The sequence below is a fragment of the Fukomys damarensis genome, unplaced genomic scaffold (genome assembly GCF_012274545.1).
Source record: "Fukomys damarensis isolate Sample0158 unplaced genomic scaffold, DMR_v1.0_HiC HiC_scaffold_23, whole genome shotgun sequence".
Taxonomy (NCBI): Eukaryota; Metazoa; Chordata; class Mammalia; order Rodentia; family Bathyergidae; genus Fukomys; species Fukomys damarensis.
Genome location: NW_022900935.1, coordinates 32,572,867 through 32,587,657, shown reverse-complemented (window position 1 = coordinate 32,587,657; position 14,791 = coordinate 32,572,867). Strand labels below are relative to the sequence as shown.

At 56.4% G+C, this 14,791-nt stretch overlaps 2 protein-coding genes across 2 annotated transcripts in view; one reads left to right on the top strand and one right to left on the bottom strand.

Moving 5' to 3' along the window:
* The first annotated feature begins 234 nt into the window (after window positions 1-234).
* On the top strand, window positions 235-8,862 carry Fam151a (family with sequence similarity 151 member A). The gene is made up of 8 exons (XM_010610380.3): window positions 235-472; window positions 1,188-1,334; window positions 3,844-3,996; window positions 4,840-4,999; window positions 6,171-6,395; window positions 6,711-6,850; window positions 7,582-7,725; window positions 8,161-8,862. The coding sequence occupies exons 1-8, from the start codon at window positions 349-351 to the stop codon at window positions 8,832-8,834; spliced, it is 1,767 nt and encodes a 588-aa protein (XP_010608682.1). The 5' UTR covers window positions 235-348; the 3' UTR covers window positions 8,835-8,862.
* Window positions 6,508-14,791, bottom strand: part of Acot11 (acyl-CoA thioesterase 11) — a 42,520-nt gene continuing 34,236 nt past the window's right edge. Inside the window, exons 11-16 of the mRNA XM_010610381.3 lie at window positions 13,322-13,388; window positions 12,969-13,052; window positions 12,435-12,568; window positions 10,582-10,713; window positions 9,769-9,895; window positions 6,508-9,091 (exon numbers count right to left, since the gene is read on the bottom strand). Coding sequence (XP_010608683.1) covers window positions 8,936-9,091; window positions 9,769-9,895; window positions 10,582-10,713; window positions 12,435-12,568; window positions 12,969-13,052; window positions 13,322-13,388 — 700 coding nt within the window. The 3' untranslated portion in view covers window positions 6,508-8,935. The remainder of the gene's footprint in view (window positions 9,092-9,768; window positions 9,896-10,581; window positions 10,714-12,434; window positions 12,569-12,968; window positions 13,053-13,321; window positions 13,389-14,791) is intronic.

The following is a 14,791-nucleotide window of genomic DNA, read 5'->3' as shown; positions in this document are numbered from 1 at the left end:
GGCAAATCTAAACTGTCCTTGCCAACCCTTGCCTGCCCTAGGGATTCTCCTGGGGGTGGGGCAGAAAGGGCTAGGGTTAGAAAAGTGTGAGGGACAACACAGATACCCAGTGCTCAAAGGTCATTCTGGCAATGACAGGATTTTCTGCTTGACCTGCTGAGGCCCAGGGAGGGTGGGGAGAAGGGGAGGGACTTCAGGAGCTGTCTCCACCCAGGGCCAGGAGTGACCCGGTACCATAAGAGCTGCCAGGGCCGGGGAAGAGTCGGGTGCTGCGTGGACTCCTGCCTGGCGCCTCCTCCCAAGGGAACCTCAGAGACTCTGGACGGGGATTCTGCAGAGGGAGCCATCATGGGATGCCGGGGCTGTTCAGGCCCGGCTGTCAAGTGGGCCCTGGGTGGCGGTGTCATCACAGCTCTGGCATTAACTGTCGGGATGGTCCTCGCCTTGACGCTGAACCGGGGTCCCCAGTCTGGTAGGTGCCCCCTCACTCTGAAACACCTCGACTTGTCTGACCATGCCTTTCCTCTACCCCAAGGCTTCCCGCAGCAGAAGGTCCCTTCGGCTTTCTCCTTTTCAGTGGCGCGGAGACAGCCCTCCTGCCTCCCGGGCCCTGGGGTGGACGCGCTGCTGGGGGACCTTGCCTGTGCCTTCTTTATGCAGGGTTCCTTAGTCCATCTATCTGCCTCGTGGATCCCAACCCTTTTTTTGTTTTTCCTGGTACCAGGATCAAGCTCAGGACCTTGCGCTTGCAAGGTAGGTGCAGCGCCACTGAGCTAATCCCCCGGCCCCATTCCCAAGCCTTTCTGAGGAGACTCCTGTCACCCACCACCTTCCCCCCAGCCTTGCCTCTGAGGCCTCTGGTCTGCCCTTCCCGCTAGCCCAGGGCCTATCCTTTTAGACATCCACACTCTACAAGTCTTCACCTCCAATGGTCCTTCTGCCTGAAGTCACTCATTCTCTCTCCTGCTGAATGTACACCCATCCTTTAAGATCTCCCTGAAATGTGCCCTTCTGCCAGCGTTTGTGTCCTTCCTCCTAGCTCTGGGCGCCCTGGGTCCCACTGTCTCCCTGCTAGAGCACGTGCAGGACACATGGTGGGAGCCCAGGGAAGGAGATGGGATGAGTGAGCTGAAAGGAGCCCGGGCCAGGGCACGGCGGCGCTGACAGCCCTTTGGCATTGGTTCCAGGCTGCGAGGTGGGTGCGGCCTGCAGCCCCGAAGCGGACATGTTGGACTACCTGCTGAGCCTGGGCCGGATCGGAAGCCGGGATGGCCTGCTGGTCAGCTGGACCCACGGAGCCAACAGCCAGGACAAGATGGAGGAGGGCCTGAGCAGTAAGTCCTGCTGCTGGGAGGCAGAGGGAGCACAGGGAGGACAGCCAGAGGTGCGGCTTAGGCACGGTGGCCACCGTGGTGCCACTTGTCACAAACTCTGAGCTACAAAAGGTGAAGGGAATGGGCCCCAAGCATTAGCTTTGGGAGAAGGGGGTGCTGGCCCACCCAGGATTCCACAGCCTGAGGCTCTGGATGAGGCCTGCATTTTTATGTTTGTAACAAGTTCCCGGGAGACCTTGATGTTGCTGGTCCTGGTGACCACACTTCGAGAACTGTTGCTCAGGAAGAATCTCCCCATCTTGGATGAAGGAACTGGGGTCCAGCATGGGGAGAGGCTTGTCCAACCTCACGCAGTAGGTCTGGGCCTGGGCCCAGGCCAGCTGCACTTCTGGGGGTGCAGCACACCTGTGGACCTAGAGGAGCCAGGGCTCAGTGGCTGGGGGGCACTGAGGGACCTGGGCAGGTAGGTCCTGCAGGACAAAAGGCCCTGCCGCCCTCCACTTCCCAGCTCAGCCCTGGCACCACCCAACAAGGAGCAATCAGAGCCCCCTGAGCCAGGAGCTCAGCTGAAAAGGAAGCTGTGGACCCCACCAAGAAGCAGGGGCCATGAAAGCCCCGTTAGAGTAATAACTGCCAACTTCAGGGAAGACCCCAGGCCTTACTTTCCCCAGAGGGTTCTGGGTTTTTTGTTTTTTGAGACAAGGTCTCACTAGGCCTGAACTCTTGATGATCCTCCTGCCTCGGCTTCTCGAGCTCTGGGATCACAGGAGTTCGCCATCATGCCCAGCTTCCTTGAGGGTTCTGCCAGGCCCCAGGCAGCCCCTGGGAAGACGAATTTGGATATGAAGCTAGGAGCAGCCGGAGCACAGGTGCAGGGCAGACAGAACTGGGTTCAGATCTTTCTGTAACCACCTAGCAGCAGAGCGACTTGGGACAAGTGACTTCACCGTCTGCAGCTCAGTTTTCCCTCTGGAAAGTGGGCAGACAGTGTGACCACCTCAGGCATCCAAACCACAGCGTGTTTGATCTGGAGAGGTCACTGGTAACTACACTGAGACAACAGGAATACACGTAGTGTTTGTTGGTCCCCTGGTTTCTCTAGGCAAGCAAGCTACTCCATGTAACAACTGATATTTGAATGCCTAATTGGGAATTTTTGTTCTGTTTTTTTTGTTTTGTTTTTGTTTTTTTGTACTGGGAATCAAACTCAGGACCTTGAGTTGCGAGGCAGGCAGTGGCACCACTGAGCTAAATCCCCAGGTTTTGTTTTGTTTTCTTTTCTTTTTTTTGGTTCCAGGGATTGAACTCGGGTCCTTGGCACTTGCAAGGCAGGCCACTGAACTGCTGAGCTAAATCCCCAGCCTGTTTTCTTTTTTTTTTTGATAGTCTCACTATGCCATTCAAACTGGCTTTAAACTCATGATGATCCTCCTGCCTCAGCCTCCCAGAGTGCTGGGATTATAGGTGTGCACCACCACACCCAGACTCTGACCATTTTGAAGCTCCTCCTTTCAGCCTGAGCTGTCTAGGCAGGAGGAACTCAAGTCACTTCCGACCACAGACATAGCAAGAGGGTTTCACCAAAAGCAGAGAACAGAATATCTGTCCTGCCTAGACCTGCTCACAGCCTGCACCTGAACAATTCCTTGGGGACTGGTGTGAAGCCCAGAGGCTGGAACCCAGAGAATAAGGGAGCCACATGTGCGGGGAGGCTGGGAAATGCAGGGTCTGGTCACACAAACCACAGGAAGGAACTTGGAGTAGAGTCACAGGGCTGTGGGTTTTTTGTTTTTTAACAGGAAGTGGCAGGTCAGGTGTGTGTTGTGAACATGCTGTGGTAGGGAAAATAACTCCTAACTATCAAGGAATGAAGTTGCAAACCAAAGAAGAACTTAGAGTCTTACTGAAAAAAGAGAATAATTTCTGGACTTCCAGGAAAGATTTTTTCGTGGGGGGCGGGGTTGAGACAGGGTCTCACTATGTAGTTGAGACTGACCTGGAACTCACTTTGTAGCCCAGGATGGTCTCTAACAGTGATCCTCCTCCTGCCTCAGCCTCCCAAGTGCTAGGACTGCAGGTGTACGCCACCACGCCCGGCTCCAGGAAAGATTTTGAGTGTGAGGCCACCGAGGCCCTTTGTCAGGAATGGTTTTTCTGAGACAGTCTCACTACTATAGTCCAGGTTGACCTTGAATTTGCAGTGATCCTCCTGCCTCAGCTTCCCAAGTGCTGGGATTACAGGCGTGCGCCACCATGCTTGGCTCTGTCACAGATTATAATGTCTTGCTGAAAGATTTTGTTATGTTTTTGCTTTTTAGAGAGGGTCTTGTTATGTAGTCCAGACCAACCTTGAACCTTGAGTTTACTAGGTAGCCCAGGGTGGCCTCAAAACTCATGGCAATCTTCCTGCCTCAGCCTCCCAAGTGTGGAGATTACAAGTGTGAATCAACACGAGAGGGTGGAAAATTGTTTTACAAGAAAAAGTGATTCAGTTCTTCCTCTGTAACAGGCGACTCCATGGTCTTGGAGGCAGACGTCAACATAGAAGGGCTCAACACAGCCAACGAGACAGGTGTGCCCATCATGGCCCATCCCCCGGCTATCTACAGTGACAACACGCTGCAGCACTGGCTGGAGACCGTGCTGTCCCGTTCCCAGAAGGGTAAGGGCCCTCCGGGACTGGAGGTTCCTCTGTGGGAGTGCTCGGCCTCACCTGCCCCTCCCAATGCTCCAGAGGCCCAAGCTCAGGGAAGACGGGGCTGGGGGAGCACACGTTCAGCTCCTGTCGTCTCAGCTGAACCCCCAGAGACTAGAAGTGCACAGGGCACCGCACTCCTAGACCCCAGGCCAGGTACTACAGGCTCGAAACCGAATTGCACCTTGCTGCCCTGGGAGTCCCATTGCGGTTACACGTAGGATCATCTATCTTTTATCTGTCTATGCAAGACTAGGGACTGAACCCAGGGCTCTACACTAAATTATCTCCTCAGCCCTTTTTATTTGCCCTGGTGGGACTCAAATCTGCAACCCTCCCGCCTCAGCCTCTCAAGTATCAAGTGGCTGGAATTACAGGCCTAGGCCATATCTAACTGTAAGCCTAGTCCCAACCATGTCCTCTCTCTTGGGGACCCCCTTCCTCATTCAGCTCTATCTTCCTTGGCTACGATTCCCACACCCTTGGCTGATCCTTCCCTGCTTTATACCTCTGTGGCGGCCATTGTGCCGGCCTTGTTGCCTCACTCACTGGCTCTTGTCCCTGTCTGCTCGGCTCTGTGTTCTCTTCCTGGGGGCCGAGTGACCCCCTTTGGGACTCTGGTGTCTTGGGTCCCTCTGAGCCTGCTCTGTCCAGGAATCATGGCCCCTTGGTCAGCTGCCTCAGCTGCAACCCTTCTGGGTGACTCTGCCTATATAGCAGCTGTCCTCACCCTGGGCCCCATCTTCCCAACTCCCCACCCCCTTCCTGGCTTCTGGGCCTGTTCCTCAAGCCCTTGCTTCCTTCCCACAGGCATCAAACTAGACTTCAAGAGTCTCAAGGCTGTGGGCCCCTCGCTAGGCCTCCTTCGGCAGCTGACAGATGCCGGCAGGGTACGGAGGCCCGTGTGGATCAACGCCGACATCCTGCCTGGTCCCAACAATCCCATCTCAGTTCCGGTCAATGCCACACAGTGAGTGTTCACCACTATGGAAGGGGAGCCGGGGGGACCTTTGCTGAGTGGGCTTCCATTCCAGTCTCACCTCTAACCCTTTGCATGGTTCCTCAATCTGACGCCTCTTCTTCCCCCTTTCTGATGAGCCTCAGCCTGGCCACTGCTGCCCTCAGAAACATCCCAGTCACCCCAGGGTATGGAGAGACTTCCTGTGGGCTCACCCCTCCCCAGTTGCATCCTGACAGCCCCGATCCCACTGGGCGGTCACCTCTGTTTTATGGTTTGTCATCCCTGGTGCACAGGGGCTCCTGGACAGCAAGCACGGCCAAGGCCTCCCTGCTCCACAGTGACAAGCACAAGACTTGGCTTGCTAGAAAAGCCCACAACCCTGACTCCCTCCCCACCCCCTGCAGGTCCAGCCCTGCCCCTCCACAGCAGCTCTGGGTCTGCAGAGGGTTAAGGAGCCGGTACATTCAATTTGACACTTACACCCGGCACCCGCCAGATTGGTAGTTTCTCCTCCCCGTTTGTAGATGCGAAAGCTCACAGGAATTGAGGCTGGAGTTGTCAAGTGTTTATTATGTATCCCAGGCATGGCTCTAAGCACTTAGTGGCAGAATACCATTAACTCTTACAATGAAAACGAGGTAGGTGCTATGCTTTTCATTTTATAAATACAGGCACTGTCTGGTAGAAGTCACATGACCTGCCTAAATCTAAAAGTAGCAAAGATTAAGGCCTTTCTGGTGCTAAGCTCTGTGCTCTTTGACCCTCCATCTCTCCCTCCACCCAACACATGGAGCTACACTTGGGAAGCAGCAGTTTGAAAATGTAGTCCTCCGCCCAAGATAAATATGGCTCATTTCTTGCAGTGTTCATTGTACTCATTTCCCTCACTGGGGAGGGGTGATTGGACAACTCCCATCTGCCTATGAAGATTTTCACATCAGGGCAAAAAATCAAATAACTCTTTTAGAGACTTGAAGCTGGCAGAACCCAGGCCTGCACCACCCAAACTCCAAAGTTCCTCCCTGGTTTGTGAGACCACAAACAGCACTCCTGTGTGTAGGGCTTCGCTGCCACCCTTGTATCACAGACCCCACAGACTCCGCCCCTTCCTCCCACTGAACACCCAAGAGGGAGGAAGGGGCCAGCAGGACTCTGCAACCCAGCTTCTGCTGCTCTGCAGGTTTCTGGCGCTGGTGCAGGAGAAGTACCCCAGGACCACCCTGTCCGTGGGCTGGACCACCCTTTATTTAGGCCCGGTCCACACCAGGCCTTACACCAAGGCCATGCTGGAAGAAATGCATGCGCTGGTGGGATCCGTGCCACAGAAGGTCACCTTCCCTGTGCGGGCTGTCATGGTGCGGGGTGCCTGGCCTCACTTCAGCTGGCTGCTGGACCAATCTGAGAGGTAAAAACCCCGAGGGTCCCATCACAGCCCCTGCTGGCTGCAAACCCACCCCCAGACTCTAAATACCACACCAGCCCCATTGGCCCCCACGCTCTTGCTTCTCTGTCCTTGTCCCTTTCCTAAGACAGGACTGAGAAGCAGGCCTTTCACTTGGGCACCACCTACCTCCGGTGCTTAGGGAAGGAGGGGCTGGTGGGAAGCCAGGCCGGAGGATAGATGCTCCTCGGCCTGTCTAGGGCCCCATTCTGAGAACAGGCGTGGGGCCAAGGGCGTTCCAGCTCCCAGGAAGGCACTGACCCAGCTCTCTGAACCCAGGTACACCCTGACACTGTGGCAGGGCAGTGTGGACACTGTGTCAGTGGATGATCTCCTCTATATCCGGGACAACACAGAGGCTCACCAAGTCTACTACGATCTCTTCGAGCCTGTCCTGTCACAGTTCAAGCAGCAGGCCTGTAAGGAGGGAGCCTGGAACGGGACAAGGGCTGACTGCACGGGGCAGCCCTTTGTGGACACGGGGACAGAGCCGAGGGGAAGCGAGGAATCTTGGGTAGAAGACGAGGCAAATCTTTTTGAGTAGTGGTGTGTGTTCACCCTAGGGTGGGTGGTATACCTTCAAAGCTTCACACAGCCATGAAGCTGGCATTCAGCTCAGGACAGCTAAGGAATTTATAGTCTCCAGGCTCTTTCAAGGCAGTTCAGGTGGGAACTTAGCAAAGGGCAAAGCCTGCATGCTCTCCCTAATATTTTCAGAGAGCACAGCCTCTCCCTGTGCCTGCTGTCATGTTCCAGAAGCTCCTAAGAGAGCCCGCAGTGAAGCCACCCCAAGGTGTCCCATCAGATAACCTTCCTGTCAAGGGAGCCACAGTGACAGGGAGGGATGTCATCTTTGGGGACAAGCGGCTCTAGTCCCACCAACTCTCTCACTAATGCAGAGTCTCAGGCAGATCTCCATTTTGTAATCTACTGAAGTGGGAAATGGCAGCTACCTGGTGTTTTGTTTTGGGGTACCGGGGATCAAACTCAGGTCCTTGCACTTGCGAGGCAGGCAGCGAGACCACTGAGCTAAATCCCCAGCCCTCTGGTGGGTTGTGATGAGGCTTAATAGAATACGTCTGGGCTCAGGCGTACAGAAGGCACTCTGTGAACAGCAGTCACTTCATCCGGGTACTCTGGGGCTCCACAGTGAACGCCACAAGGAAGCAGAAGTACTACACAGGTGGCAGCCTGAAGCCTCTTCTCCAGCCACTAGGGGGCGATGGTCTGAGCTTAGAGTGGCTGGTTCCAGAAGTCCACAGCAATGGGACAGCAGCAGAGCTTACCCTCCCAGGTAAGTGGAGACAGCCTTGGTGCTCCTAGCTGATCTCTGGGGGTGTCCTATGCTTGAGAGAGTACTGTGGGTCCGTTATCATGGCCACACAGGCCCAGGTAAGCCACGTACAGGATACAAAGTATAGGGTGGGAGGGAGGGTGCTCCTGGCCTTCATCCAGTGCCCTCCAGTCCTTAGCCACAAGATGCTATAGGAGGACCGGGTACAGGCCCAGGTCGGAGCTTCACAAAGGCCAAGGGCTGAGCTAGCAGCTGACTGTGAGTCTGGTGAGTACCAGCAATAGTATGCAGAGCCCAGATCAAGGCAGCAGATTCCTGAGAGGTGGCACCAGCTCTTCGTCCTCCCTAGGTGTCCCTGTAACCCTCCACTGCACCTTTAGCAAGGGTCTCTAACATCCCATGATGGCCCAACCTAGCCCCTGTTGCCTCTTGCAGACAAAGATGGCATGATCCTGCTGGACGTCAGCCTCCAAGGAGCTGCAGCCGGGAATCCTGTGCCTGTCATAGCTGCCCGCAGTGACCCTGCCCTGACCCTGGAGTCGTCCCTGCTGCAGCTGGCCACACGCCCCGGACATTGGGGTGTCCACGTGAACATAGCAGAGCCTGCAGCCCTCCGGCCAGTCCTGACCACACTGGCACACCTCTCCTCCCTTGGCCATCTGCCTCGTCCTGTGTGGGTTGGGGCATCCGTCTCATATGGCAGTTTTGTGGTCCCTGGACACGTGGACGGCAGAGAGCTGATCACAGCTGTAACTGACATTTTCTCCCATGTGACAGTAGCCCCAGGCTGGCCTGAAGAGGTGCTGGATAGCGGCTATGGGGAACAGCAGGTCACAGATATGCTAGAGCTGTGTCAGGGGCTCTGGCAACCTGTGTCCTTCCAGCTGGAGGCAGGGCCCCTGGGCCAAAGCAAGGCAGAAGTAGTGGCCAGGCTGCTGGCAACCTCCCCCAGGGCCACTGTCACCATGCAAAATAGCCATGCCGGGAGCAGCCCTGCAGCTGTGCAGGTAGGGCTGCTGGCAGCCAGGGCTGAGGACAGAAGCCGAGTCTACTACAGGCTGCCCCAGGACCAGCGCCAAAACTTGCTGGCAGATGTTGGCAGGAACTGATTGCCTGGCAGTGCTGGGCTGAGGCTTCTCGAGGGAGGCAGGATGAATAAACCTTCCTCCTTGCTCTGTGTATGAGTCCTTGGGCAGGATAGGGTGGACACCTATAGGGTCTGGAGGCTGGGGGCCAGGTCATTCCGGTTGTCCAGGAGGAAGTGCTCACACTCCTTGAATGTGGAGTAGAATTCTGAGGATAGGCCGGCCACATTGGTGGTCACGTAGTTGAGAAAGCCAGGGGTAGCCTGGTTGTAGTAGGACACCTGGAGGGCAGAAGCTGTGCTCAGGAGGGGACAAAAGGAAGGCATGGGACACTGGGGATGCCCAGCTTCCAGGAGGGCGGCAACCACAAGCCAGCTCCCTGGTACCCTGAAGGTCAGTTAGAAACCTGTCCAGCTGGCAGGCAAGACTTCCACCGCCAGGTTCCCCTTAACCCTCCCTCAGGTGCTGACGGTCACCGGCATCTTCCCTGCCAACCAGGAGCCCCTAGTGGGTCCCCAGAATGGAGCACTGAATCCACTTTAGGATGCTGTGGGGCCACTGATGCCAGACATAAGCCCAGGGACCACTCCAAAAAGCTCCTGGGTAGAAGTGTATAATGTAGCAGCCACTCACTGAGTCCCCTCTGGGGCTGCAGAAGCTGGGAGCCATGCAGGGAGCTGTGGCACCTGCCCCTTCCCCACCTTTTCAATCAACATCCACTGCACTGATGAGTTTTATGGGCCCTGGGAGCCACATAAAGCTTTCCTGGAGGAGAAGTGATGTCCAGGTAAAGAGATAGGATTTTGAGATGGACCTGATCTGCGTGCAGCCTCAGAGCTTTCTGAAGCCCGAGGCAGCTTCCAGCTCTCCTGGCTGGGACAGGGAAGAGGGTGGAGGTAGCGGCGGGGTCTGGAATGGTCCTGCCCCAACAGCACTGGGCTCAAGAATGGAGTCTCACCTTGGTCATCTGGTCCCCCTCGCGCCACAGGCAGAAGCCTGAGCACAGTGTCTCCCCGCGGCGGTACTCAGGCACCTCAGGGTGTGTGGGCAGCGTGACCGACCTCAGCGCAATGATGTAGGGCTCCCTGGAGGGGAAGCAGGGCCGGAACGGGGTGAGGGTCTCCCCAGCCCAGCATGAGTTCTCAAAGCTGATGACTGGCTAAGGGCCAGGCTGGAGAGGAGGCACAAGACCCAGTGCAGGGTCTCAGGAACCGGAGTGACCGCTGGGGGTTTCTGGTGAGGCCCTTCCACCCTGGACATGCTGGGAAGAGTTGTGGAGTTTTGTTTGACACTGGGTCTTACTGTGTAGTTCAGGCTGGCCTCAAACTCCGTGATCTTTCTCCCTCAGCCTCCCAGAGTGCTAGGTCACAGGTATGCACCGCTGCACCTGGCTTGAGATTTTTGTTCTCCCCTTTCTGTCCTTGTCTATAGCAGGAGTGAAGCCATCTGTCCTGGCCACCGACCAACACAGCTGGCAAGCTCACTGCCTCCAGCCACACAGGCTTCCAGGCAACAGCAGCCAACAGGTGGCCATGTGAGCAGTGTTCCGTTGGTGACCTTGGGTGAGGCGGCCTTGGCCGCTCAGGTCATAGCTGGCCCTGCTTTAGGGCATCAGTGTGCACCTTTGGCCTCCGCTCTACCCCAGCAAACCCACAGCAGCCCAGAACCTTGTGGCCTGGGGTCCCACAGCCAGGGGGAAGCAAAGCTCTGACTCTAGGCTGAGCCCACCACACCGGCCACTCTGCTGCACCCCCTGAAAGCAGGCACCTACCAGGTGTCACAAGGCTTCCGCCGCGAGGCCAGGATCACAAAGTCCTGGGGCTTGGTGTCGCCGCCGAGGCCAGGGCTGACGACATGGTAGATGGCATCGTCCTCGTCCACCTGCTGCAACAGCTCCGCACTCCTATGGGGACGCCGCAGCTCAGGGCTGCCAGGCCTCCGTGCCGAACACGAACCGCCCACCCAGTTCCCGTGCCCCACACTTCACCCTGAGCTGCTCCACAGGCCTGAGTGGGGCAGCGGGAGGGGCCGGCCAGGGAGACACACAGGGAGTGGTGGGCACACGAGCAGATGTGCACAGACACACAGGCAGAGGGACACAACAAAGAGGCAGGCGCACACACACACACACACACACGCGCGCGCGCGCGGACACAAGAATGAAGCCCCGAACGGGCACTTGCACACACGGGGGCACACGTGGGTGAGCACAGATCCACGTGTCTGTGCCTGTCTGGTGTACACACTCCAAGCAGTCCTGACAATCTGGAGGTTGTATTTAATATTCAGTGAACACCCACTGTGTGCCAGGCGCTTTTCAGTGTTACATCACTGAATCTCCACAACATCCCCCGGCAGTGGGGCACAGCATCGTCCTTCATAGATGAGGGACACTCGGAAAAAACCTGTCCCCGGCCACAGAGCTGATGAGGAAGTGGCTGGGTGGTAGAGCTGTAACGCAGGGCCCAGCCACATGGGGGTATGCACATGCCGGGGTCTGTGTCAGTACACCCATGTGTGCACAAAAGGACTCAGGATGAGTGGCCTGTCCACGTCCACCCCCTTCTCTTCAGCCTCCCCTGCACCGGAAGCTGCCTCGGGAGTATGGCGGCACCAGGAGAGCCGGCCAGGGGTTCTCTCTCCTCTCCACCAGTCCGACCAAGCACCCAAAGCTGACCTGGCCCACACCCACCTGTCTCCTCCAGCCCCCTGTCCCCACCCACATCCCCACCAGTCACCTCCCAGGCCTCTGGGATGTACCGGCAGCAGGCTGGCCACCCAGACCAGGGCTATTGAAGGCCACACAGACCCTTTGGCCAAGATGCCTGGGCCGGAAGCTCTTGTACAGAGCCATGAGTGGCCCACTCTGGTGGGGACACTCAGGGAAGACTCGCCAGACACACACCCTTCTTAGGGAGCTCCTCGGGACACCTAGAGATGGTCCAAGACCCTAGAGCCGGGGTGCTGGCGTAACAGGAAATGGCTTTGAGAGTGTCCAAAACCACCAGTTCACACATACAAACACTGAAGTTTTGTCCATTCTCCTGAAAAAGTATTTATCTTGAGTAAATTTAAGAAAATATTTATACAAAGAGTAAATGTGGGGAGCATTTGTATTGATAGTCGTATTAAAGAGGAACCCATTCACGCACCTGTTAGAAGAATCTGCAAACTCGGTGGACTCTGCAATTTGGCCATTTTGTTCCCTGGCCTGAACCTCGGAAGGGTTCCATGCACCCCTCTGCCTTCCAACCCCACTGCTAGCGATCCCTGAGTCCCCACAGAACACAGCTTGAAAGTCACTCTAACATGTCTGAGTGCAACCCAACGCTCTCCAGGCACAGCGCCACTGAGCTACATCCCTGGACATCAAGTATCCATTTTAATATGGAGGAAACTGAGGCCCGGAAAGGAAGTGACTTGCTCAAAGCACGCGGCCAGCAGGGACAGGAACAGGACAAACCTAGGCCTCCAAGTTCAAGCCCAGGCTCAGCGTTTTCTCTGAGGGCTCACCTCACTCACCACCCTCATCCCACCTATGTGTGCCAAGCCCAGCCAGCCTGCCCGACCACACAGGAGGCCCCCCAGGCTGAGGGACACAGCCCACCCGCGCCCAGCCCTCACCGGTAGTGCCTGTCCCACTCTGGCCTCCGTCGCAGGTCCGAGAGCAGCAAGAAGGCCTGGGCAGCATCCACGTGCACCACCATCTCCAGGTGGAAGGACAGGAACCTGTCCTCCTCCAGGGTGTACAGGCGGACCTGCCCAGGCAGACGCAACCTCAGTCCCGCTGTGCTGGCCAGGGGTGGCCTGTTGGGACACTGTGTCACTGCCAACAAGTGACTGAACCCCTGGGCTGGGGCAGATGGACTCAGAGAATGTAGCAGAAATGGACATCGATCAGCAACTGAGGCAGCAATGCCATGGACCCTCTGTGCTGGGGCCCCAGCCTAATGTCAGATGTGGGGAAAGAACCCACCCAGGGGCCCAGTCCAGAATAGCAGAGCTCAGGCCTGCTCAGCCTGTCCCCTGCCCCGTCCTGCAGTGATTGCAGGCCAGGGCGTCTCCACTCCAGCCTATCTCTGGAGCTCCAAGAAAGGCTGCTTCACAACCTCCTGTGGCCACTCAGAAGGGACAGGAGGAGGGGGTGGTCTCAGCTACCTGGCTGATCTCCGAGGACAGCACCCAGTTGCTCTTGGCCACGAGCATCTTTAGGGAGGACACGTTGTTGTAGCTCAGGTATACCTGGGGAAAGCACACAGGATGTTCCCTTTGGCTCCCCGGGTCAAGGCAGCACAGGATGTGGGAGAGGAGCTGGCACCAGGAAGATGGGGTTACTGGGGAGAGAGGCCTGGGCTTGGAAAGGGAACTCCGGGCTGGTCCAGAGCCCCACTGACACCATTACCTTGTGGCAGAGGGTTTCCCACAGCCCTGATCCCTGCTTTGACCAGCAGGGGAGGGTGCAGGACACTGCTAAGGCCTGAAGACTGTCCCCTCACAGCACAGGGCCTTACCTGGTTGCTAGGATCCCAGGGGACAGAGAGGGGCACCTCCGCCTGCTTACAGGACACGATGTACTTCCTGGGAGGGGAGACGATGGCACAATGGGTCCCTGGGCAGCCTCCTGCTGGGCCCGAGGGTCGGGGCCAGAGAGTGAGCGGGCAGGAGGGGGAGGGTTTGGGGATGACCAGGACAGGACAGCCGCTGAGAGCTGGACTTCAGCCGGCTCAGAGGGACAACCTGGGAGGCAGTAGCTGAGGGCTGAGTCCCCACACCCTGGCACAGTGACTTCACCCTGTCACTGGTGTCCTCCTCTGAGAAGTGGGACAGGATCTCCACCCGGAGCACAGTGCTGACATGCGGGAAGTGTTCCACTTGTGGGCACCTTTCTTCCCTTCCTTCCTTCCTCACTCCCTCTCTCCTTCCTTTTTCTTTTTTTTTTTTTTTTTTTTTTTTTTTGAGACAGGGTCTCGCTATGTAGTTGAGACTGACCTGGAACTCATTGTGTAGTCCAGGCTGGTCTCCAACTCACAGAGATCCTCCTGCCTCAGCCTCCCAAGTGCTGGGATTACAGGCGTACGCCACCACACCTGGCTTTTTTTTTTTTTTTTTTGAGACAGGGTCTCGCTATGTAGTTGAGACTGACCTGGAACTCATTGTGTAGTCCAGGCTGGTCTCCAACTCACAGAGATCCTCCTGCCTCAGCCTCCCAAGTGCTGGGATTACAGGCGTACGCCACCACACCTGGCTTTTTTTTTTTTTTTTTTGAGACAGGGTCTCGCTATGTAGTTGAGACTGACCTGGAACTCATTGTGTAGTCCAGGCTGGTCTCCAACTCACAGAGATCCTCCTGCCTCAGCCTCCCAAGTGCTGGGATTACAGGCGTACGCCACCACACCTGGCTTTTTTTTTTTTTTTTTTGAGACAGGGTCTCGCTATGTAGTTGAGACTGACCTGGAACTCATTGTGTAGTCCAGGCTGGTCTCCAACTCACAGAGATCCTCCTGCCTCAGCCTCCCAAGTGCTGGGATTACAGGCGTACGCCACCACACCTGGCTTTTTTTTTTTTTTTTTTGAGACAGGGTCTCGCTATGTAGTTGAGACTGACCTGGAACTCATTGTGTAGTCCAGGCTGGTCTCCAACTCACAGAGATCCTCCTGCCTCAGCCTCCCAAGTGCTGGGATTACAGGCGTACGCCACCACACCTGGCTTTTTTTTTTTTTTTTTTGAGACAGGGTCTCGCTATGTAGTTGAGACTGACCTGGAACTCATTGTGTAGTCCAGGCTGGTCTCCAACTCACAGAGATCCTCCTGCCTCAGCCTCCCAAGTGCTGGGATTACAGGCGTACGCCACCACACCTGGCTTTTTTTTTTTTTTTTTTGAGACAGGGTCTCGCTATGTAGTTGAGACTGACCTGGAACTCATTGTGTAGTCCAGGCTGGTCTCAAACTCACAGAGATCCTCCTGCCTCAGCCTCCCAAG